We start from the raw sequence: 24,240 nt of genomic DNA on the forward strand, positions 1-24,240 counted from the left end.
GAATACTAAAATAAAATATCAACATTTATGTTTAGCCCTGGAATAAAATCTCAAATGTTTAGTATTTTATTGCATTTACACTGTACTCAGTAGTATGCAAATAAATAGGTGGCATGTATACTGGACACCGCCTTCCTGGTCCTTAGATTGACTTACCAATGGAAATAGGCTTTTTATGAGTGTAAAGCCACTTTTCCAATTTAGGAAAGTTTGTTTGGCACTTATAAAATGATTTACACCGAGCTTCCTATGTGAATAAATCTACTCCCATAAGTTGGGGATGGGCACTCCAGGTCAGGGCAGGCCTTGAAGTTTGTGCACAACCACCAGTTTCTGATTTTTTTCTCACCCTATAAAAGGTCTGACATTTTCTCCTCTGAGGTGCTGTAGTAAATCCATTTCTTTGTTTGCATCAATCTGTCTAACAGAAATAAGAAGATATCAAACATGAAGGTTCTGCTACAGAATATAAAATGTTCTACCTTTCGTGAAGGAAAGTGTCAATTCTATGAAGGAGGCGAGGATCATGCTTAACTCCTTCGTTTATTCACTCAGCAGCCTTAACAAAACATGTATTCAAAGACTTCAAATCCCATGAGTTTTTGCAACAACTCAACATAGCAACCATAGAGTAAGTTCAATATATTTAACATAAAGGAAAAGCACTTCCTCTTTCTTCAAGGGAAACATCCTGAAGTCGACACTTCCTTCAGAATTCTTGCTTCTGATTAGATCCTAAGGAAAACAACAAGATACAAATGATAAGTTCCCAATACCCTAAATAATCTCAGAAACCAGTCATCAATGTCACCAACATTGTCAAAAACTAAAATAACAATAAGATCACAAGCTTCATGAACAAAAAACCATAACGATATACTTATTTCAGAACAAACAATGAACCCTTGTGGTTACAATAACTAACAAAAATATACTTGTCCAACTCCTAAGGCATCTTAGGATACATGAAGGGTGATTGACTGTACCCAATCTGGAGGGATAATCCTCGCCTCTGCTTCTTTAATAGAACTGAAACTTTTCTTGACAATAACTGGGAAATTCTATATTGTAAGTCCAGACCCGAGGCTCAGATTGTCCTAGCTTAAAGCTGGTCGACGACAAATGTCGCCATTTCAGTAATTGGTTTGAAATGAAAGGTCTAGAACATAAAGTCTTAAGACCATTTCACTGCCCGGAGAAGATCTTCTAAACGACTTCCCAGTGAGAAGGTCTTCAAAGTCATCTTTCCCATAGTGGAGTGAGCCCCAAAGACTGATGTATTAACACTGGCTTCTTGTAAAACCCATCTCGCCCCATTGGCTTTGGTTGTTCCTGAAACCAGCTTAAAAGGTTTCGTAATAGAAATAAATAATTGAGCCATTCCTGGAGGACGGTACTCTTCCGTCATGGGTTTGTAGGCTCTGAGACAGTGAACCACACACAACTTGGGATACCAGGGAAAGCAGGGTAGTGAAGCACTCTGGTATTAGACATAGTGCATTTTGGAACAGTGAATGACACCCCCTCAGAAGTAAACATACGCTCTGTAATATCCAGTGTGCGAACATCAGACACACTCTTACAAGAAATAAGACACAACAAAATAGCCAGCTTACCTGTTAGTTCCTTACGGGACATGTATTGGTTGACTTGCTATGAGTAAAGCATTTACAAGACTACTTTGACATCCCAGAGAGAGGAATACCGGTGGAAAGGACATGCGGATACCCGTCAAGAGTCGACAGACCACAGGATATCCCCCCACAGTATGTCCTGAAAAGGCGCATGCCCTGCAGATTTGACTGATCTGCAGGCTTTAATTCTGCGGTAAGATATGCACTTCACCTGCCTCCATGGGATCAAGGTCCCTTCCCAGACACCAGCTTGACCATCTATGCCATGCCGAACCCTACCTCTTGATTGTAGAGTCTGTCCACACTCACCAGATAAGAGAGGCAGCCTGCGTTTGAAAGGCCTGGGATTTCCCAATGTCCCCAGTAATCCTCTAAGCCATCAACAAGAGAGTTCTATCTTGAACCAGTTGGTGCAAGTTGCTATGAGGATCCGTCAGCAGATAACGAGTCTGGGGAAGTGGGATTGGAAAATCCTTGTGAAGTTGCAGAAGAACTGGATACCAGGCTTGCTATTTCCAAAGCGGTGTTACAAGTATCACCTCAGCCTTCTGACATCTGACTAGTGCCGTGAGTCTGGTGATCGAGAAGGATGGATACGCATACATACCCCCGAATCGGACTCCAATCCTGGAGGATGGCATTGATCGCTTCTGTGAGAGGGTCCGGACGCCAACTAAAGAACCGCAGTAGTTGGTTATTGAGTCGTGGCTTAAAGAGGTCTATTTGGCAGGGACCCCACCAATACATAATTCTCTGAAATGGAGGATGGTCTATTTTCCATGAATTGTAATCCTTCAGGTGGCGGGACTGCCAGTCCGCAATCTGGTTGAGGGACCCTTGAAGATATTCCTCTGTAATAGACAACTTGTTCTTCAGACAATGATTCCAAAAGTCTCTAGTCAGATCTGTCAGAACTTTGGACCGGGTACCCTCCAAGTAATTTATATACCATAGAGCTGAGATGTTGCCCATCTTGATGAGAATGGAACAGGACACTTTGTTGGTCACTAGACTCTGTACTGAGAAGGACCCCGCGAGGAGTTCCAAACAATTGATATGGAGAGCCTCCTCTTGTTCTGACCATTGTCCTCCTGTGGTCAGAACATGAGCCCCAACCCTGAAAAGTGGCGACTGATTCAATCACCAGATTCAGAGCTGACCCAAAGATAGCTTGCATGTTTTCACGCCACCAGCAAAACTCCATCCCAGCCCTTGGAGAAAGACCATACGTCAGGCCCCTCCTGAGATGTTGTACCTTCAGACATTCAAGAGCATGATAGAGCAGGGGACCTGGAAAAACCTCCTACATGGATGCAGACAGCAGGCTTTCAATCCCGGCCATATGACAAAGAGAGAACATCTGTCTCTCCAGGTCCCGACATATGTGGAGCATCTTCTTCTGAGGTAAGTGCAGGGATTGGCGCACCGTATCTATACCGAAGACCAAGAAGGGCATCTGTTGAGCTGGGACAAGTCCGACTTCTGAATGTTAAAAAATAAACCTCAGATCTTGAAGGAGGGAACTGGTCCTCTGGAGTTGGGCAATCAAAGTGGATGTGTATTGATGCATTAGGAGGATGTCGTCAAGATACATGATTAGCCTGCCCCCGTGCTTGTAGCCATTCCATGACTGGCTGTAGCATCTTGGTGAAACACGAGGATGCTGAGGACAGACTGAACAGAAGGAACGTGAACTCGAACACCCATCCGCTCCATTCGAACTGTAGAAAAGCGTCTGTGCTACAGCGGCAGAAAAAGAGAATGTGCTTTTCTTGGATTTTGGATATATGGGACTTACTTCATGGTTATGTTGAGCTGTTTCAAAGACTCATGGGACACAATTTAATCAAGTAAGAGGGCATCAAAATAGCACAGGAAGGCCTTAATGTGCCATTCAGAAGTACAGTTTCCGTGATGGCAAGGGATTTGTTTTGGGTCTTGTACCAATATGGGCATCCTGGAAGGTGAGCAGAGTCTCTAGTTACTGAGTGAGACAAGCTGAGTACCCATAAGGCAGCCTAAATGTGTTTTCTATGTTGGAGACAGCAGAGCAGATGAGTCCAGCTGATATGTTTTAGGCTGGAAGTGTACTGGCCTTAAAGCTCATCGATCCTGCTGGCTGCCCGCTAGCAACATCACACAAGTGAAACTGTAGAAGATCCTCTACTCGAAGAAAATAAATCATAGTCTTCTATTACCACTACTCAGATATTTACCATTTTCAGTTGCAGCCCTTCCCTTTTGTCATAAAGTACTATAACATCATGCACCTGCTGCAAAAAGAGAAGCAGAAAAAATTTGACTGGTGTTCAATACAGGATCTTAGTATATATTGTGCTTGCATTTTGTTAATGACTAGTGACTAAACAAAATAAATGCCTTATCCTAATGAGGATTCAGAACTTTTGTTAATGGTAAATATCACTTCTTCTTTGATTGTCGCCTCTTCATCCTGTATGTTAAGCTGTACTTTAAATGCCCTTACTTGAGGTCTCATTACGAGAGATTGGGACCTGCGTCTAGTACATTGGCACACCTGGAATTAACTTTGAGGACTCCCATTAACACCAGGGTTTGAAGGTAGCAGGTTTGTTGAGTGAAACCCTGAGATTTCACTAGGAAATGGAAAAATATAAGGTGCATCTGAAATTCCAGGGTGGATACACCCAGTAATTCTCCATTCTTCCCACAGTTGCCCCCGAGTTTTCAGTTGTTTTTAACATCCCGAAAGTTTCAGAGGAAACCAGACATGTCACGAGTCCAGGTGTTTCTGTGAACAGGGCTATGGGCTCCGTTGCAAATTCCGGGCCACTTGTAATGAGTATATTGAGTACTTTGATGTAAGGGGGAGATAGGTCAAAATAAAATGCACAGTGACCAAGAACATGTAGTGAAGGAGACCCAGCAAATCCATGGAAGCCACATATTCGACTATTTGAAAACAAATGTTCATTTATAAACTGTTTTGTCCTGAAGAGCAAATTCGCATACCCCAAACCAATAATTTGATTGATGGTATAGGCATGCATATTTACATTTATGAGCAGAGCAAAAATGTTGTATATTTCCTTCATATAGAAAAGTGTGTGATCGCAATTTTGTTGCTAGTGCAACTTCAGGAAGCATAATTCCAAAGGCAGACTGGTAACACCATGTTTGACAGTCTTGAATATATTGTTCTCATGATGTATAAATGCTGGCTGTCTTAGATCCAGAAAACTGATTTTGGTTCACAAATGACATGTATACAACTCAGGAAAGTGGTTCCGGATAGAAGTTGGATATGGCACGCAAGTTTGCCAAGAAACAGTTTTAATTAACTTGAGAACATGTTCACTAATCATTCTGGTACATTTGTTTTCTTTCAGATTGCCAACCAGAATATTATTGAGAGAGTATGGATACATCGCAAAGGTACATCCGTTTTTATGTCAATAATATATTGGTATACTTTGGTCTAATCTAATGATTTTGACTCGGGTGCTCTCATCGACATCATCTGTAATCTATAGTGATATAGTTATAAGTTATATTTATTTAGTGTTCAGTTTCGATGACTACACGGTTTGTTGACCTTAGAACATAACATTCCCCAAAAGTTTCCCTGTTAAGTGTCTGTGATGCAACAGTCTCAAGAAATTCCACAACTGTTGTATTTCCATTTGATGCAGCTCATAAAATTATGCCCTTTGAGGATCATCAATCTTTCCACTTTTTTGCTCCAGCTTTTCCGTTCTCAAAATAACAACTTTTTACATTAATGAGGTCCCAGAAAATTCAGTTTTTTTACCTTAACTCTGAAAGGCAGTCCAAAGGACACTAGAGTGAATAATGTTCCACAGGAAGGATATCAAAATATGTTTTCTCTAATTGAAAGGACTATTGGAAAATATTAAATTGGGAAGTGTTCTGTATATCTTGGCTAAATGCTCTGTGGTTACTAATGTTCTGTGTTTCTCTAAAGGTTTTACAAGGGACAGAAGAAAAACAATTTCCTTCAATACCTCAGTATTCAGAAATATTTAATGACACAGCCATACACTGGTTTCCTTTACAAAAACTAGAAGGATTACACAGTGAAACCTGGCTGCTTCGGGACGAGCCGGTTTATGAAAGTGATGACGTGGAGATCATCAGGAATCAGAAAAAATAGTGACTTTTCGGATGGTGGCTGTGAATCAACATCCAAAGAGACTATGATTTTTGGAGGAAGTCAGCATCAACTGAAATCACAAGTATCATCATTCAGGTCTAACTGTTTTCCATCTGTTGATCCTTTAAATACCTTTTTTATTTTTGAACATATATCAGTGCTAAATATGGTTAATGAGTAGCCTAGATATAAATGTGATTTCAGCAGAACTCTAGCCCTATCGAACAAATACAGCTGTCTTCCAGCACCTAGAGCTTCCTGAATTCAATGACATCTGAAGTGTCTCTCCCTTTTTAGGTCTCGCCTAGGCATCGCGCATGCTCTACTCTAGGAGATGACCTTTAGAAATTGGTCAGCTCTTTTTAAGCACTCCTGCTTGTGCTGGCATCCACCTTGCATGAGCGAGCAGCGGCACGCAAGCTAATTGAAAACAGATGGCCCGCGCGATTCTGCTCGCTCCCGCAATGCCAGCACAAGCATGAGTGCTTGAAAACCGCTTGGTATACCCCAAACTGTGAAAAGAGGGCACACAATCCGGAACACTTGTTCCTCACTTCATTTCCGCCTCTCCCAACACATTGCTTCTCTTCCTTTCACTCTTTTTCGGTTTTACTTCTCCACTCTTTTTTTCACACTCTTTTCTCCATGCCGTCTCCATTTCCCCCTGTTCAGCTAGTATTGCCCTTGTCCCAGCCAGGTGCTTGTTTTGCCCTTCCTGTCACATGTTGCTTTTCAGACCCTCTTCCGTGATTTTTAGCTATTTCCTCAGCTATCGGCTCCATGAAATCTTTTATTTATTCGCCGCCTCCCAGGACAACAAAACACGCTACAAAAACAACTGTCTGCTTCCACCCATCGGTCCGGCAAGGTCGTGTCAGTTGCAACATGACCGTCCCCTCTGCGCACAGGCCAGTGATGAACTCTTTTGGGACTCATCATTTTAACTGTAAAACATGGACGCACAAAGTCACATGAAATTACAAGGGAAATTTCGGTTATCCATGTTTGCATTTTAAGTTTCATAAGACAAATAAGTGAATTATTTCACATTTAGGTTTCGAGCATCATATTGCAACCAGGATGACGAGCTGCGTTGCTCTTCACGTCTGTGCGCTTGACTACATAGGGGCATCTCCGGTCTGACCCAGGAACAAACTGCAAAGCCTGTTAAGGTCAAACATTGACGTCTGAGAAAACGGCCATCTATCTGAACGTGAAATCCTTTTTTGTATTTAAATTCTCTAACTAACAAACTAACTAACTCTCGCACTCTCTCACACTAACTAACTCTCTCACTCACTAACTAACTCTCTCACTAGCTAACTTGATCTCACTCTCTCTCAATAACTAAATAACTCTCTCACTAACTAACTTCACCCTCCATTTATTTATGCCCCCCCCCATAACAAAAAAAACCATAACAAGCAAACATTCACACAGGTACATAAAACTTACAAGCATTTAAACAGCTTTAACACTTACGCAAACTCGATATCTATAGCTAAACACTTATAAGGGCCCAAAGGTAACACCTATTGGCTATACCAATGCTTTTTTCAAAACTCATAGAAATGTCTATGTATCTTCAATTCAGTCATGTTTAAGTACATGTTTTCATACACCAAAAAACAGTAACAGTTTTACATTTTTATAATTTCCTCTGCTAATACTAAATCATTTTCTGAATGTATGCTGTCCACATGTTTGCCTTTCTCACACGGTGCACTAAAAATATAAAATATGTCTTTACGGGTCTGCTTCTGCTGTCATAAATTCAATGCTATGCCTTAAATTCACCATGCGTTGTTTATGCTGCTCTGCTTTAATTTCACTGCCCAATGTTTCTTTACATGTTTGCTGCTTCCTCTGCTACAATTCCACAGGTGTTGCACTATCTACAGCGTGGACACAACTCCGCATCACGATGCTTATCAGACTAAAAGTAAACGTTACAGGCTTCATTTATTTGCCTTTTTTTAAAACTACATAAGGAAACGTAATACACATAAATAATACCTGCTGTTGAAACCTGTGTTTATGCTAAAAGCCACTGATTGGTGTTAAAACTCTATGGTCTAGTGGAACTCTCAATCCATTCAAAGCGAGACATATGTGGACTAAGCAGTAACCTGGAAGACCTACTATCAACTATTAAAATCATAGTTCTTCTACTTCATATGTCTGCAAAATAATTAAAGGAGTGCCTTGCTTCCATAAGCCTATACTTTTGCATTAAGGTCATAAATATTGTGCACCACTGCTTTTTACAGGCGCCATCTTTACAAGTTACCAATGCCCTAGTACAGATAAATTCCCTTAAAAATAGCTGAATATGTTAAAGATCAATTTATAAGTGCAAAGCTTCAAGCACATATAGTAAAAAAATTTGTCCAGAGCAACTACCACTGTTAAACGAAATGTGACTAGTTGCTCTGTCTTCTTTCTAATGTTTGTAAACACACAGCTTCTGTGCTGCATAGCTAACCACTTATATGGTCCCAAAGGCGAGTCCTATTGGCTACGCCAATGCTTGTTGAGGTTATGGCTGGCAGATCTTGATGCAGACAGTATGCTTTGCTGGCTTTAACCCTCGTAATGGAAGTATATGTCGTAGTGGTGGTATTCCGGTTTCCCTGAGAGGAGTTAAAAGAAGATCTCTTCACAGCTGCAAGTTGGCAAATAGGAGTTTGGCTGTATTCCAATCTCCCCAGAACTTGAAAATAATTTTAAACAAGCACAGACAAAGCCAAAAAGTTTAACCTCTATATTGCGAGTGCCGAGCTGTTGCCTTTAGTAATGTTTGTTTGTGAAGTATTTGTTAAATAAAGTAAAAGAAGAATAATGTAATCAGTTAAAATGTTTTTTATGTTATTTGAAGGCTGTATGCTGATAGTAGTGTTTAGAGATGTTATAATTTATTGTGTAAATACTGTTTATAAAGGAAATTGTAAACTGAATTAAAAAAGATAAGGAAATGTGAGAATATAAAGGGAAACGCTTGCGAAGGATTCATTTGTTTTCCCCTGGATTTAGGGGCACATGCATCATTGAAAATGCCGGTCGCAAAGGGCTCTTTGCGACCGGTATTTTTGCATTTGAGATGAATCAACCCAAATGCAATTTCGCAATTTAGGGAATCACAAATTTTGCAATTACCTAAATTGCAAATTCATTTAGGGAATCGCAAGTTGTGATTCCCTAAATGCAATGCATTATGCACTTCAAAATTGCGATTTCGCAATTTGAATTCGCAAATTACCATCAATTTAAAGTTGATGGTATTTTGCTAAAACTTTGAAAAATGCACAAAAGTGCATTTTCCAAAGTGCCATATTGCGCACACACATGCCCTTGGGGCATGTGTGTGCGCAATATGTGATCCAATTTCAGGGGTGCATCAGGGTGGCCTTTTGGCCCCCTTGCACCCTTAAAATTGCGCATGCAATCCTCATTCATTCCTATGGGCCTCTAGGCCCGTAGGAATGAATGGGAAGCTATTCCTTAATTGCGAATCGCAATTTTCAATTCGCAATTAAGGAATATGTAGGACTCGCTAATATTTCAGTGAAACCTACATGCATAGGCAATTGCGATTCCATAATTGCGATTTGTTAATAATCGCAATTATGGAATCGCAATTGCCTACATTGATGCATGTGCCCCTAAGTCATTTGTTCATTTTTATAGTAAGAAAGGGACAGGGTGACATAGTAGTGGAACATGTATGATTGTGTGTTAGTTTAGAAACTTTAGCATTGTCTTTTTATATTTGATTATTTTAATCACATATAGGTGTGTCACATCTTCAAAGAGTTGTGAATGTTAAAATGTAATTGTACATGGTGGCAGCTGAAGAGCTAAAAGAATATGAAGGGAGATTGTGAAGCTTCAAAGTGGAAAAGGAAGACGGAGAGGTGGGGTCACGGTTTACAAAAGGACATTAGGGTTTGTGGTTGTGTTCAGCTAACATGGGTGCTCAAAGGCAACTTGCGTGGGTCAAGATCAAAAGCACACATGAGAGCGAGAAGTGTTGCAGTGCCACTGTACATTGTCCTCCAACAGAAGCTTTGCCCTTGGAAATGACTGGACAAAGGCTAGGGACAGGAAGAAGAATATGTATTTAATGGGTGTGTGCAGGGCACAGTACCACTGCCCTTGCTGCACAAAAAGCTGTGGACCAGGAATGGTAGTTGGGATGGAAGATGAAAATGGAGAGGTTTGTTAAGCGTAAAGGGACAGCCAAAAAGGGTGATGGGTGGCAGTGGAAGTATAAACTCAAAGAACATAAGCAGCATGTGAATGTTGATAAAATGTAATTAGATGTGCTGGTGACTAAAGGGGTTAATTTATGAGAGGGGTTGTAAAGGTCTGAAATAAGAAAGGAAGAGGGAGAGTTCCGGTGGGGGGGTTTCCGAGAAGGACAACATTTGTGGTTTCTAGTTGTTTACAAGTAACAGGGTGCTAAAAATAGCAACTTGGGCAGTCGGGATGAAAAGAGCACAAGACAAAGATTACTCACTCATAGCCCTGCACTTGCTGCACCAGTGGAATATACGCCCCTGAAAATGCTGGCACAAGGGTTAGGGACAGGAGAGGAATATGTAAAAGGGCGAATGAAGAAAAAATCTGGGACCAGCGGGTTTGTGTAGGGCACTGTGCCACTGCACCTGCTGCACAAATAGAAGCTATGGTCCAGTAAGAGTAGTTCTTATGGGAGACGAAGAGGAAAAGGTCTGCTGGGGGTGGGTGGGCAGCAAAGAAGGGTGATAGGTGGTGGTGGTGGTACAACAGCACAGAGCAAAACCAAAGGGGACGATGGACGGAGTGTTGAACATTGCAAGCACTCACCCTCAGTCACCTGATCTGGGTTTAATCCATCATCATTCTTTAGCTCACTCCGCCACCCCAGTTCAGACATGGCCAAATGCAAATCAGTCTGACCCTGTGTCTCATGGGAACAGTCCAGCCCGAACTGCCAAGCCATGTCTTGCTTGGACCGGAAACAAGCATCCTGGGACCGGTTTCTGGCTAATCAGCTGTCATCAGCCAGGCTAGCTTGAATCCAGTGGCAAAGTGAGCAAGGGACCCACATCTGGGCACACCCTGCCAACTTAGGGCGAACAAAGCAAAACCAAAGGGGATGATGGACGGAGTGTTGAACATTGCAAGCACTCACCCCCAGTCACCTGATCTGGGTTTAATCCATCATCATTCTTTAGCTCACTCTGCCACCCCAGTTAAGACATGGCCATATGCAAATCAGTCTGACCCTGTGCCTCATGGGAACAGTCCAGCCCGAACTGCCAAGCCATGTCTTCCCTGGACCGGAAACAAGCATCCTGGGACCGGTTTCTGGCTAATCAGCCGTCATCAGCCAGGCTAGCTTGAATCCAGTGGCAAAGTGAGAAAGACATGAAACAGCATACTTTTAAGTTAACAATACAGTCAAGTACAAAATCCACAAAAGGGCGCAATGTGGTAGGCATTGTGTGATGGCTCCTAGTGCAAGGAAAGAAATAGGTTAATTGCGACCTGCTTACCATTATATCAATGGGCCGATTCCAGTGGACCCCTGAGGCTTCAGTGTCTTGGTGCCACTGCACCTGCTGCATGAATGTAAGGTACACACCTGAAAGTACAGGTGCAAAAGCTAGGGGAGGGTGAGGCATGTTGAGGGACCTTAAAATATCAGTGAGGGGGATAGTTGTCATTACAGAAGGACACGTGTGCATAGTTTATAGGTGACAATGCAAGCAGGCACAAAATATATAATTTTTAAATTGTGCAGCAGAGTAGACGGCATGTCAAGGGCAGTAGTGCAAGTGAAGAAATGGGTTCCTGGGCTCCTGCTTGTGTTGTGAAATCAGTAATCTGAGATGGATAGGTTTTTAGGTGAAATCCAATAGAAGGAAGGTAACTCCAATATTCAATATTATTACATCCTATTCAAGCAGAGATCCAACAAAAGGAATTCTGTAGTGATGGTCGCGAAATTCCAGTCACTTCATTGAAATGAGCAGAATATCCAAACCAATAAAGTTTTTCATTCCTTTAGTCTTTTCTTTTCTTTAAATTTCTAAACTTGTGCAGTTTGTTTCAATCATCAATAGATGCATCAAGAGCCCGGCCAATGTGCTTCGTCCCTGTCATGGGACTTCATCAGGGCAATTATTGTTGCTGTAAAATACAGTGCTGAAACGATGTTACAAAATTTCATTTTTATTTCAAGCAATTCAACCGAATTCAGCAGTTTTACATGCTCACCAAACCAGATCACAGTGCCACTGCACCTGCTGCACATACAGAAGCTACTGTTCATTAAGTGTAGTTACATAAGCTACAGAGGGGAAAGGTAGCTAGAGAGGCATGCCTAGTGTGGGGCTACTGCAAACAACTTATGTTGCTAGCTGTTTTCTTTAGAAAAGGACGTAGCGTAAAAAGCGAAGCAGGTTGGAGGAGAAAGGCAGAAGTGTTGAATGGTGTGTAGTGTTGGCAATGTGAGACTCGTTTTTTAACAATAAAGTTCATGCTGCGAAAATGGAGAACGAGGGAGAAACATGCACTCTCATGGATTGCTTTTACAAAAAGAAAAAAGGTACCAAAAAAAGCAACCTTGTGGAGGAATAAACATGGTAAACAGGTTGTGCTCCACAAGAGGGACAAACAGGAGATGAATGGGCTAAAACAAATAAAACCAGAAAATAGAAAGCAAGGAAAATGGTGACAAAACAAAAAGCCAATGGCAAGCAGTGGTCGGACCTGGCAACGTATCCCCAGTAAGTGTATGGCAACCAAGAAATTAAGGGTTGGGCACTCCCTCTTTAGGTGTGATACTAATTAGCATTAAATGTTGTCTTAAAACATGTAATCACCTAAAAGAAGTGTGAAAGCTAATATCTGAGGGAACAGTTGAAATGGTGAAACCAGAATTGAACAATTGTTTGTGATTTATATTAATACATATCCTGTTGATTGTGGTGGTCATTACTCAATTTCTGTTAAGTGCTTCAGTCCCAGCATAATTGGCGATACATACAATAAGGGCATACTACTAACACTTGTGCGTTGAAGACACACTAGCATTGTGCTCCCGAGCCGACCTTTTTGACACCCGCCATACAGAGGACAGAGCCATCCATCCCCTTCCCTGAGAGCCAACAGGGAATGGAACTAGATGGTAGTGCTGTAACGTAAAGCAGCACTGACCTGTGCTCTGCCATAGAATTCCTTTCAAAATCTGCCTGCGAGGAGAGGAGTTATTGGCCAACTTGCTGATTGAGAAGAAAGCCACAGCTTTAAGCAGCAGCCTCGAGTGCGAGGGAGACTGTACCGTAGTGAGGAAATGGGGTTAACTGCAGATATTGCTAAGTTAGCATAAGTAGTATATGTTTTGCTGCCATTCTGCCACTTTTGCACACAACACTACATGGCTCTGTTCTCGTAAAATACTTTGCTGGCGCTGCTTAACATGAGAACTGTCTACCTTTCACATATCTAGCTGGGCACTGTGCTCGCTGTCTGCACAGCGTGTTCAAGGTCGAATAATGATGTATGCTGTTGATTCACTTTGGTCAGCACCACGCACATTGACATAACATGAACATGAAGCACAGCGGCCCAACTGAAACTCGGGTGCTTTTTAATATGGCATTACATGCATGAGAGGGCTCTTGGAGAAAAAATGTCCAACATAGAAGATCTGTGCTGATCTTGGGATGTAATTCATTGCATCTGATCTCGTAGGTATGGGGTCTCACTCACAAAGCCCAGAGGTCTATAATTATTCTGAACTAGCTCATGAGCACGGGGAGGGTGGTAAAAGGCGCTATCATCCTGTTTCTACTGTCATTATAATATGATTCCCCTTTTGCGCTTTATGGAATTGTAACAATGCTTATTATATTGTTCTTATGCATTATGCTGCTCGTATTGGCTAGAGTACTGCACCTTAGTTAAAAATAAACATTTTAAACTATACAGTGTCTCTGATTACTCACGTTGTGGATAAGTATGAGTGTGAATGAAATGAGTGTTCTTGTTTCCCACTATTCCTGAGAGTTTACGAAGTCGCATGTTCTAGGTTGTCTAATCATTGGTAGCTTCGCTGTGGTACGGAGAACAAATGAGACACTATTGCTAGTCGGATTGGGGTTCTGGGCACTGAGCTGGCTTTTTGGTACACAACAATACACCGAGGTCCTGGTTTCCTGCGCATAGTTCTGTGCAAGAGCAGAATCCCTGCAACATGGCGCCCCCAACGTTTGGTCTGATACCTATTTACGAGACGCTTTAGTAGTGCTTCTACTTGTCCACAATACCCTCATTCCTGTTTACCGTTAAACAGTGGTGACGGCATAACCTATCTGTATTGATACTTTATAGGTCTTTTCAAGCTTTATATTACAAAATGGGTTTCTCATTCATATGAATTACGAACCTGTTGCGCTGCCACGCTTTTAAGTTGTTTTCCTTTTCTTAGTCCTTATGGCTGAAGTCGCTATTGCGGCGCATCGCCGCGCACCACTCTGTCGTCATTTGACTGCATATGGAGTGCCAGACGCAGGCATTGCACTTATCTTTATGGTTGGAGCCAATCCGGCTTTCCACTTTGAGGTATTTTACTCTTGGGTAACCTTTCCGGGAGTGGATGGAGATGATGGTTTGTTCCATGCATACACTCCCACTGCAAAACATATTTTATATCGGCCATATACAACACTCAAAGTTCCGATTTCGGCATGGCAACATCGTAATTGGTTTAATGGCGCCCTCCCCCACGCCGTGACTCCGGTCCGGATAGGCCCTTTGTCAATTCCAGGATCCACTTGGCCAGTTTTGGCCGGGTACACACCACATCCTCGTTATCTAGCAGCCACTGTAGACGAATTGCGTGTCTTGCACACCTCCTTAATTGAGGTGCATAGGGCTCTAGTACAATACGTTTCCCGCAATCCCCAGATGGGAGCATCTGGGGTTGCGGCGCAACCAGCGGGCTTGGCCGGGATGTCTATTAGTCCCGTCATGGTTAATTCGGTTTTGGGCAAGCGACCACAGAATAAGGATGATTTACGTCACTGGCTAGCTGAGAAATTTGACCAGCTGGAAGTGGTATTTCCTAATACCTCTCCTGTGGACAAACACAGGATCTTAACAATAAGTTTACCGAACGACTTAATACCAGAGGTATCCGATTGTGATAATTGGGGTAAAGTATCTGCAGTAGTATATGCGAAGTGTTTTGGCACACCATCTATGACTCTGCTGCCCTCCGTGGTTAAGCGTGTTCAGGATGAGCACGGACCGGAGGCAGCAGTGGAGTTGGGGTGAGGCTTGTCGGAGAGTTTGACGTAGTTGCTGATCTCATCCTTGCTAACGTCAAGGGAGATGCAGTTAACTTTCAAGTGTCTAATGCTTTGCGTCTTGTCCCAGATGGGAACAAACCCAGTGAGTTACCGAAAATTATTGCAGATGCTTATAAGACCATTTGATGCAATAGTTTGGGTTTTAAGCATTTTGCTAAAATACCGGCACAACAGCAAACTCAGACGGCGCAGTCTACTAAGGACGAGCGTCCTAATATTTCTAAAAAGAATTGGAAAAATAAAAAACAGGGGAAGCAACAACAGAAACGAGGGTCACGTGCAGCGTCACCGGTACCCGAGTCTCCTGAGCGCCCTTATGATTTGCGCGACCGCACAAAAAGTAGGTCTCCTGACAGGTTTCAGGTTCCTGATCAGCGTTCTCCTCGGTCTTCACAGGAAACATCAGTCTCACAAGCTGGTGGAGGTGATTGCCAGGATCGCAGCAGAGGTCGAGGTGCCCTGCAAGGACGCGAGCCTCGTCAGACTGACGGCAAAGGGAAGCAAGACGATTTTCAGAAAAAGAAAGTTGCTGCTTTAACAGCGAGATATGCCACAGATGGTGAGAACCCGCCTTCGGAATCTAACTTGGTCAGTAACCCTGCTAGACAGCGCAGCAGAGGTTACAATTGTGCGGCAAGCACTGCATCCATTTCTGGAGGCGACAGCAACTGACACTTTCATTACAGTAGAAACTGCTGACACCCGAGTGGCTCCCCCTGACAGATTATATGAAATTGTATTTCTAATTGAAGGTGATATACATAGCCATGGAGCAAGCAATGGCTTTTGCGAAAGAGTGGGCTTTGGTGCTTGCACTGGCTCTGTACCGTACTCAGGTGGGCTGGGATAAAACCTCTCCGCCCCATGAGATACCATTGCGGTCTATGCCACAGCCACAACCCAACCCCAATATCCCCTCTGGCTGGAAGCAAAAGCTCCCGTTTCTGAAATTCTTGAACAATTAGAGTATCAAGGAGTGATTGACACTGATGAATAACCCTCTTTTTACAGTAACCAAACCAGATGGGTCGTACCGCTTAGTTTTGGATTACCGACATTTGAACTCTCATTGTCGTAACTATGCGGTTCAGAAAACCCATAGCTCCGGTCTTGTAGACAGTCTTGTGCGTAAAAAATATAAAACTACACTTGACATTTCCAATGGCTTTTTTAGCCACAATCTGTCCTCTACAAGTAGTCAATGGACAGCATTCACCTTGGGCGGCAAACAAAAACAATTTACAAGATTGGCCATGGGCACAAAAACAGCCCAGGCGTTTTTGCCGCACGTGTTGTCTCATTGTTAGACGACTTAGACCCTGATGCGTACTCGTACATTGATGATATTTATCTCACGGACGACGAATTATGGCCACATCTTTGTAGTGTGGACCGCATCATAGTTTTGTTTGCGGACTACGGTTACAAATTTAACTTTGCAAAATCACATTGCAGAGTACACAGTGTTGTTCCTGGGCTATAAGCTCAATAATAAAGGTAGAGGCCTGGCGCCTCACTTCTTGGAGAAATGCGCACGTTTGCGCTCTCCTACAACCCTGAAAAAATTGCAATCTTTGCTGGGATTTTTAAACTTTGGAAGAACTTACAATCCCGATTATGCCCAGCGTATCAAGACGCTGTATGCCTTGATACAACCTACCTTTACAAAAGCCTGCTGGCTTCCATAACATTCAGCTATTCTGCAATCCTTGCAGTCTGATCTTCTTGAATCTAAATACTTGTTAACACGTGATAACCACACAAACCTGGTGATAAGAATTGTGCCAGGGGCAGTGGGTTTCACCTACTTGACGTTTAATGAAGGTGACAGTACCTATTGCTTACAAGTTGCATTTGTACACTTCGGCTGAACTGCGTTTTTCGACTGTTAAAAAAGTATTGACCGCAGTCCAGATGGCGATCCTGAAGGAACGTTAACTGGCGCAAGGAAAACGCATGATGGCAGGAACAACATATCCTGCTCTTGAAGCTGTGACGAAAGCCAGTGTACCAAACTCAAAAGCTTTACAGCCACGTTGGATACAATAGGCTACTTTGTTGACATCATCTGATGTCACCTATATCTTTGACCGGATCAAAACATTCTTGCTCTGCAGCATGCGCTATAGTGGCAGGTACCATAGTGAACGGTGAGTTCAAGTCCAGTGTCGTGCACACGCAGGCTCTAGGGGACTGTACCACCCAGTTAGCGGAGCTGTGTGCTCTGGTGCTAGCACTGGAGTTTGCTGATCCTAAGGTGACTACCTTGATTGTAAGTAGGGCTCCCGGTTTTATGGTATTTATTTTTTTGCCATTTCCGTCTGTATTTATCCAGATTTATTTTTGGGCCATTTTATCTGTATTTATCCACATTTATTTTTGCTGCAGTTAGTATTTTTTCACATTTAATTTAATTGACAATGCACACATGCACTCAGTTGTTATTTGTCAGCACAATACATTCATCTGAAAACTTTGCCATTCGCAGAATGTCCCAAATATGCTTAAAAGTGCGATCACAAGCCATTTGTCTCAGAACCTTGCAGTTTCTGTCATTGGCACAAAGTGCCACATCCTCTCCCACACTGGACACCATACTGTCCCACTGAGAGAAACTCATTCTGCCTTAACCTACAACCCAATTGTGCCCCGCTATAATCACCTGGAAGCAACTCAATTCAAATTATGCTCTAGATAAGAGTAATATGCTGCCTGGAAAAAAAAGTAACAGAATTCAGGAAAAAGCAAACACTCATAGAGAATACAACTTAAAGCTTTTACACTCATTATTCAGAAATCAATGAGTATTTTTGCTGGAAAAGCTAAGGACATGAAAAGAAAAGTAGCACTTCACTGGCAAACTCTGTAAGGCGGCGCTAATGTGTTTGGGTGTGAATAAAACCAATCCGGCCACTTTGTGACTACTCTGTCTTGTTTTATTAAGTCATGTATTTATTGTTGGTATTTCGGAACCTTTTTTTTTCCTCCTGAGGCTGCATTTTGGAATAGAAAAATGTCAGACAAAGACATTTGCAGCAAAAGTGTTTCCTCTTTTTTTGGATCCATTTCTCAGGGGAACGAATGACCGAAAGGAGAGTAAAGAACAGTCACGGTTTTCTGCAAGTCAGGAAGAGGGTGGCGAGGCAACTCTCTGCTGGAGCACGGCAGCACCACAAAATGTGCTCGTATTTTCCCGTTTTGAAATATAAATACAGACAAAGGAAAACTTGTTTTCCGTCTGTATTTATATGTAGAAATCCGCTTAAATGGAAAACCGGGAGCCCTAATTGTAAGTGACTCTTACTACTGTGTTCAGTCTTTTAATGACAACTTATTCTTTTGGTCTCAGAATGACTGTCGTGATTCTAAAAGCAGCGGAATTAAGCATAAAATGCTTTGGGTTTGAGTCGCAGAGCTTAAAGAACGTCTGCCTCTCACACAAGCAATTCATACTCTCGGCCACCAGCGCGTAGGAGTACACGCGGTCAGTAACAGTTTGGCTGATGAAGCAGCTAAAACAGCAGTAGCCACATATTGTGTTGCAGCAGTTACAAGATCCATGACTAAGATTGATGATGACATATTGGCAGTTAAAGCTGCTACAGAGAAAGGTAGTAAGTACCCACAGGGTTTCCCTTCGAAATACTCATCATTTAAGTCCCGATAAAGTTCCCTATGTGAGAATTAATGACGTTGGTGACAGGTTGATTCCCAACGAGGACCACAGACTAGCATTGATAACAGCCGCACACGAAGGCATGGCCTCGGCTCATGCCGGCGTTTCGGCGACTGTATCTATCTTGCAGCAACGTTACTGGTGGCGTGGGTTATATAAACAAACCAGTAATTATGTGCTTTCTTGTGACATTTGTCAGCAGATTAAACCTTCAACGGCAGCACGCCCGCCACAAACACAGCTGTACATTTCTAATAAACCATTCAGTTGTGTTTATTTAGATCACTGCGGTTCGTTTTCTTCAGATACTGCGTATACGTTTATCTTAGTTGCAGGTGATTTGTGCACACGTTTTCTTTGGGTTTGGCCACAACGCAGTGCTGATGCACGAACTGTCATCAGGGATTTGCGGGTCATTGTGGGAGTTTTAATGCATGTGGCACCTTTCATTCGGACCAGGGTCCCGCATTCACCTCTAAGGCGTACAAGGATTCCATGAGGTCTTTGGGGTTGCACGTCAAATTTTCGTCTCCATACAGGCCTGAGGGCAACTCAGTTGTGGAGCGAATGAACCGTGACTTAAAGCAATCCTTGACAGCTAGATTTATAGGTACTGCCAAGAACTGGTTTGCCTATTTGGATAGAGTACAACGTGCACTAAATAATCTCCCTAGAAGATCTCTGGGTGGGCGGACCCCATACGAAATGCTCTTTGGCATGAAAATGTTTGTTCCAGACCTTGACGGTCTAGACATGGCGGCGACAGCCGCATCCTTTGACGTAGATAATCATTCTGATGTGTTAGAGGAACTGCAAGAGACTCAAGACAGTCTTGCAAAGGAACATTTACCCTCTGCCGCTGAAGCAGCGCTGCAGATTCCAGTAGTCGGCTGGCTACCCAAGATCGGAGACCTGGTCCGTGAGAAGGTGGAGAACAAGAAAGAGTTTGGCCCCTCTTATGGTGCACCTGTCCCAGTGCTTGGCATGAAGGGTACTCATACAGTCATTTTACCACCACTTCCTTGTCGCAAAGACAACAGCTACATCTCACTGGACAATGTCAAACTGCAACGCCTGGCCGATTCTGCATAGTATGACACCTGCTGCTTCCTATCCAACAATATCCAGGAATACAGTCTTGGCCAATTCCAACAACATCAGGCCTGACACTGGCATAGAGATGACCGCTGTTACTGATCCTTTGCTAAACCCTCCTGCTTGCAGTCTTCATGAAGAAACTGAATCTGCGTATCCCACTACAGAGTCATTGCCTGGTTTACAGACAACACCCTTAACCAGTCACGTTTTTCTTTTGACACTAACTCCACATCGAGTCCCCCGTACAAATTTTCTATTTTTGTCACCTGGTTTAAAAGAAATTATTTGGTTCCTCCTTGGACATACATTTGTTGGTGCTCATCGCCATTTTTTTGTTCATGTCGATTGGATTTGTGACGTTTTTCTTCCCTTTAATAAATGGTCACTACCTCACTGAATGCTCTGCAGTAAAAGTAATTGATGGAACTTTTTTCAACATCTCTGCCTGGTCAGTTGCGGATGGGATAGTTTGGGATGCAGTAAACTTCCAAATTCATGGCCCCACCGAGGTGGTTAATGTTCCAAATGTACCTCGTGTTTCTATGGGGGATGTAGTGAAACATAACATACGCTCTGATGATTCGTTCGTACAAGCCATTCAATCTTTATTTTCTGATTTAAAGTATTGTGCTGCATTTGATGCTGAGGATTTGTATTTAAATACTGCAAATAATGCTGATTTATTTTGTTACCAGCATTATGGCCATCATTACCTGCATAAAGCTAATACATTTAGAAATGTTTTTAAGTACACACGCTGGGAACATTGCCCGGCTCCCATTGAAGGCAGTTCGAAAACTCTTTTGAAAAAATGCGTTTATTTCTCGGATTTTAATAAATCCAATCCGGATTCATTTTATTTTAAAATGAATACTACGTCCAATTCTAAAGTCATGCTCACCCACACTAAATTAGTGTATTCCAAATTGTTTATAAATCAACTGGCAGTGGGTGGCTATGAGCTTTGGAAGGATACAGTAGATCTTAAGTCTGGGGTTCTAAATTCTGGCAGGTACAAGGCTCTGAAGCTTTGCATCGTGCGTGCCTTATCCCAATACAAATCCTATTCTTGAATAGTTCGATTTATCAAACAACCTGTTTAGGTTTAGCCACTGCAAAACAAATGAATGCACCTAAAATACCTACACTAGCTCATTATGAGAACTGGAATAATCATACTGATTTGGCCATTGATGATTTGCAATTGTTGCTTACCAATAATACTTTTAATATCTCTAGCCTGGACCCCCTGAGTTGGTTGGTTTGGCAAACAAGTTCAGATTCTTGCCAACACCGTTTTATAGGCAAGTCCCCAGGATACACTCATGATAGACCTGATCGACGTTTTTCTGACTCCCATTCGGTTACTACCTATTCAGTTGGAAAGTATGTCAAAATTGGTTGCAACACTCAAACCTTACGTCAGTAAAATGACATTTGTCATTGTTGTCAAGTGACATTGACTTGACAGATTTTTATAAAAGGGCCTGCTGGTCCTAGATCAAAAAGATTTCTTTATGCAACTTACAATGAAATCTGGAAGCTGTCCAAAATTGAAGCTGCTTCGCGTCTAAGGGCAATAGACCAATCTAATTTAGAAAAAATGCTTGCTGTTGGTGATAATAGTATTAACACTCTTTCTTCCCGTATTTACACATTAGACAATATTGTTTCATCTGTTGTGGATATTGTTCATGATGAAGTGTCTGTTTTGTATCATGGCTAAAATCAATTGCGTTCAATTATGCAGTTTGCATGGACATTGCAAACATTGAAGATGGGGAAAGCTCCATTGGATTACATGAACACGTCATCGTTATTTTCGCCATTTAACTTGACAGATAAACAACAGTTTATGTCCATGAAGGATTTCACATACACTCTCTTACATATTGAAAAATTAGAACATTTGCCGTTTTCTGTTGCTGAAACTAATTCAGCAGTGTGGCTTATCCATGGGGTAATAACTCTGCCATTTTCCTTGTTTAAATTTAGTTCATCTATGAAACATTATCCCTTGGGCCGCTATGAACCTTTAGGTAGTGCATTTCTTCACGAGGTGTGGTCTTCACATACAGATGGTTACGGGATGACAAAGAGGTGAACCTCACTGGGGAATCATGTGAGTCCTCGCCTGATCATTCTCTTGTGTGTAAGAATATACAGTTGCATGGTGCATGTAACTTAACAGCACCAAATTTGGCGTGTGTTTTGAAGGGACATCCAGTACCAGCTATCACACCTACATTTACCCTGCTAGCAAACGGTAGCTATTTGCTTTTAAATAATGAAGATTGGTTCGGCATGCTTGCTGACATCCCTTACATTGTAAAAGTCTCGCAACGTGTGGTTTGCTGTAAAAATGTGCTTTTCCACCCCCACATGGGAGGCTCGACATCTCGATGTGGCCTTCCATTCCGACCTTGAAGGCCCAGTTCAATAAATTGAGCAGAATAAGAGCATTATTGTCTCAAAAATAAGTTGCTCTCACATCTGCCCGTGAGACATTCGTCCTTCACGTGGCTAACACTCGCACAGAGGTACAGTCGCTTCTCAATACCGACCTCCCACTCCATTTCGGTGCCTTGATACATACCATTTTCAATGACTCTACTACTGAAGGCTTGGCCCATTTTTTAAAAAACCTTGTGACTTCTTTCCAAACAATTTGGTGTGATATCGGCATTTTTTCATTCTATCTTTTCCAGCGTCTTCGGCGGCTTGCCACTAATACTTGCATTAGCTTCTGGGGTTCTGCTGTTGATTAGCCTGCTCCAGAATGGCTGCTCCCTCTGTGGCCCCAAACAGCCGAGACCAGCTGCTGCTGCTTCGTAGTCATATGCTTGAAGGCTACGGTACTTTGCCACTGGCCACTCAGAGTGGTTTATGGATTATCCTTTCGTTTTGGTTATTTCACTTGCGTGCAACCAGTCTTCCACTGCCTGGAATGTTCGTTTGAATGGGCATTGGATCTATGCCTCTCCAATACGGTGTCTCCTGCCCCGGATTACGACCTGCTAATGAGTCCTCTAGTGGCGCATGAGCTGGAATGTTCCGGTGTTGGGATTATGGCCTGCACGGCTGCGCTTGGAGTTTTAGCGGAATGGGATGTCTGTGCAGCTGCACATGATTTCCTACTACAAAGTTTTCTTGAGGAACACGCAAGTTGCACACTGATGGTGCTAGAAGCTCCCATTATTGATGAACATGTATGTTCATTCTCTTTGCTGTAATGGATGACTACTCTCTTTTCTGACAATATCAATGACTTCCTCTTGGAGGCTGTTGCATCTTACTGTTCATACACCTTAATGGATTAACCTGGATGACTTCCATTATCTGCCGGATATTTTTGTAATGGTTTTTCTTTTTTTTTTTCTCTCAAATCGATTTTTTTACGCACAGATTTGTGCAACATTTGACTCTTTGCCCAAATATGACTGCTGCTCTTAATTATTGCTCACTCATACCTGAACTCTGTGTTCTATCCACTGTCCATTGGCCTGGCCAAGGGGAGGGTGTAGTGAGGAAATGGGGTTAACTGCAGACATTGCTAAGTTAGCATAAGTAGTATATGCTTGGCTGCCATTCTGCCGCTTTTGCACACAACACTACATGGCTCTGTTCTCGTAAAATACTTTGCTGGCTCTTCTTCACATGAGAACTGTCTACCTTTCACATATCTAGCTGGGCACTGTGCTCTCTGTCTGCACAGCGTGTTCAAAGCCGAATAACAATGTATGCTGTTGATTCACTTTGGTCTCTCCCACGCACATAGACATAACATGAAGCACAGAGGCCCAACTGAAACTCTGGTGCTTTTTAATATGGCATTACATGCATGAGAGGGCACTTGGAGAAAACCTTTCCAACATAGAAGAGCTGTGCTGATCCTGGGATGTAATTCATTGCATCTGATCTCGTAGGTATGGGGTCTCGCTGACAAAGCCCAGAGGTCTTCTATAATTATTCTAAACTAGCTCATGAGCACGGGGAGGGTGCTATAAGGCGCTATAGTCCTGTTTCCACTGTCATTATAATATGATTTCCCCTTTTGTGTTTAATGGAATTGTAACAATGCTGATTATATTGTTCTTATACATTATGCTGCTCGTATTGGCCAGAGTACTGCACCTTAGAGCACATTAGTTAAAAATAAACATTTTAAACTATACAGTGTCTCTGATTACTCACGTTGTGGACAAGTATGAGTGTGAACAAAAGAGTGTTCTTGTTTCCCACTATTCGTGAGAGTTTACTAAGTCGCATTTTCTAGGTTGTCTAATCATTGGTAGCTTCGCTGTAGTACGGAGAACG

The 24,240-nt window shown here is 42.5% G+C and overlaps 1 protein-coding gene across 2 annotated transcripts in view; it reads left to right on the plus strand.

Annotated features, from left to right (window-relative positions):
• SRRD (SRR1 domain containing) overlaps positions 1–8,631 on the plus strand; it is a 106,862-nt gene extending 98,231 nt beyond the window's left edge. For both annotated transcript variants that reach the window (XM_085635660.1, XM_085635659.1), the window contains exons 8-9: positions 5,003–5,048; positions 5,599–8,631. In XM_085635660.1, coding sequence (XP_085491786.1) covers positions 5,003–5,048; positions 5,599–5,787 — 235 coding nt within the window. In that variant the 3' untranslated portion in view covers positions 5,788–8,631. The remainder of the gene's footprint in view (positions 1–5,002; positions 5,049–5,598) is intronic.
• The last annotated feature ends 15,609 nt before the right edge of the window (positions 8,632–24,240 follow it).

Source organism: Triturus cristatus, chromosome 11 (assembly GCF_964204655.1).
Source record: "Triturus cristatus chromosome 11, aTriCri1.1, whole genome shotgun sequence".
NCBI classification, from domain to species: Eukaryota; Metazoa; Chordata; class Amphibia; order Caudata; family Salamandridae; genus Triturus; species Triturus cristatus.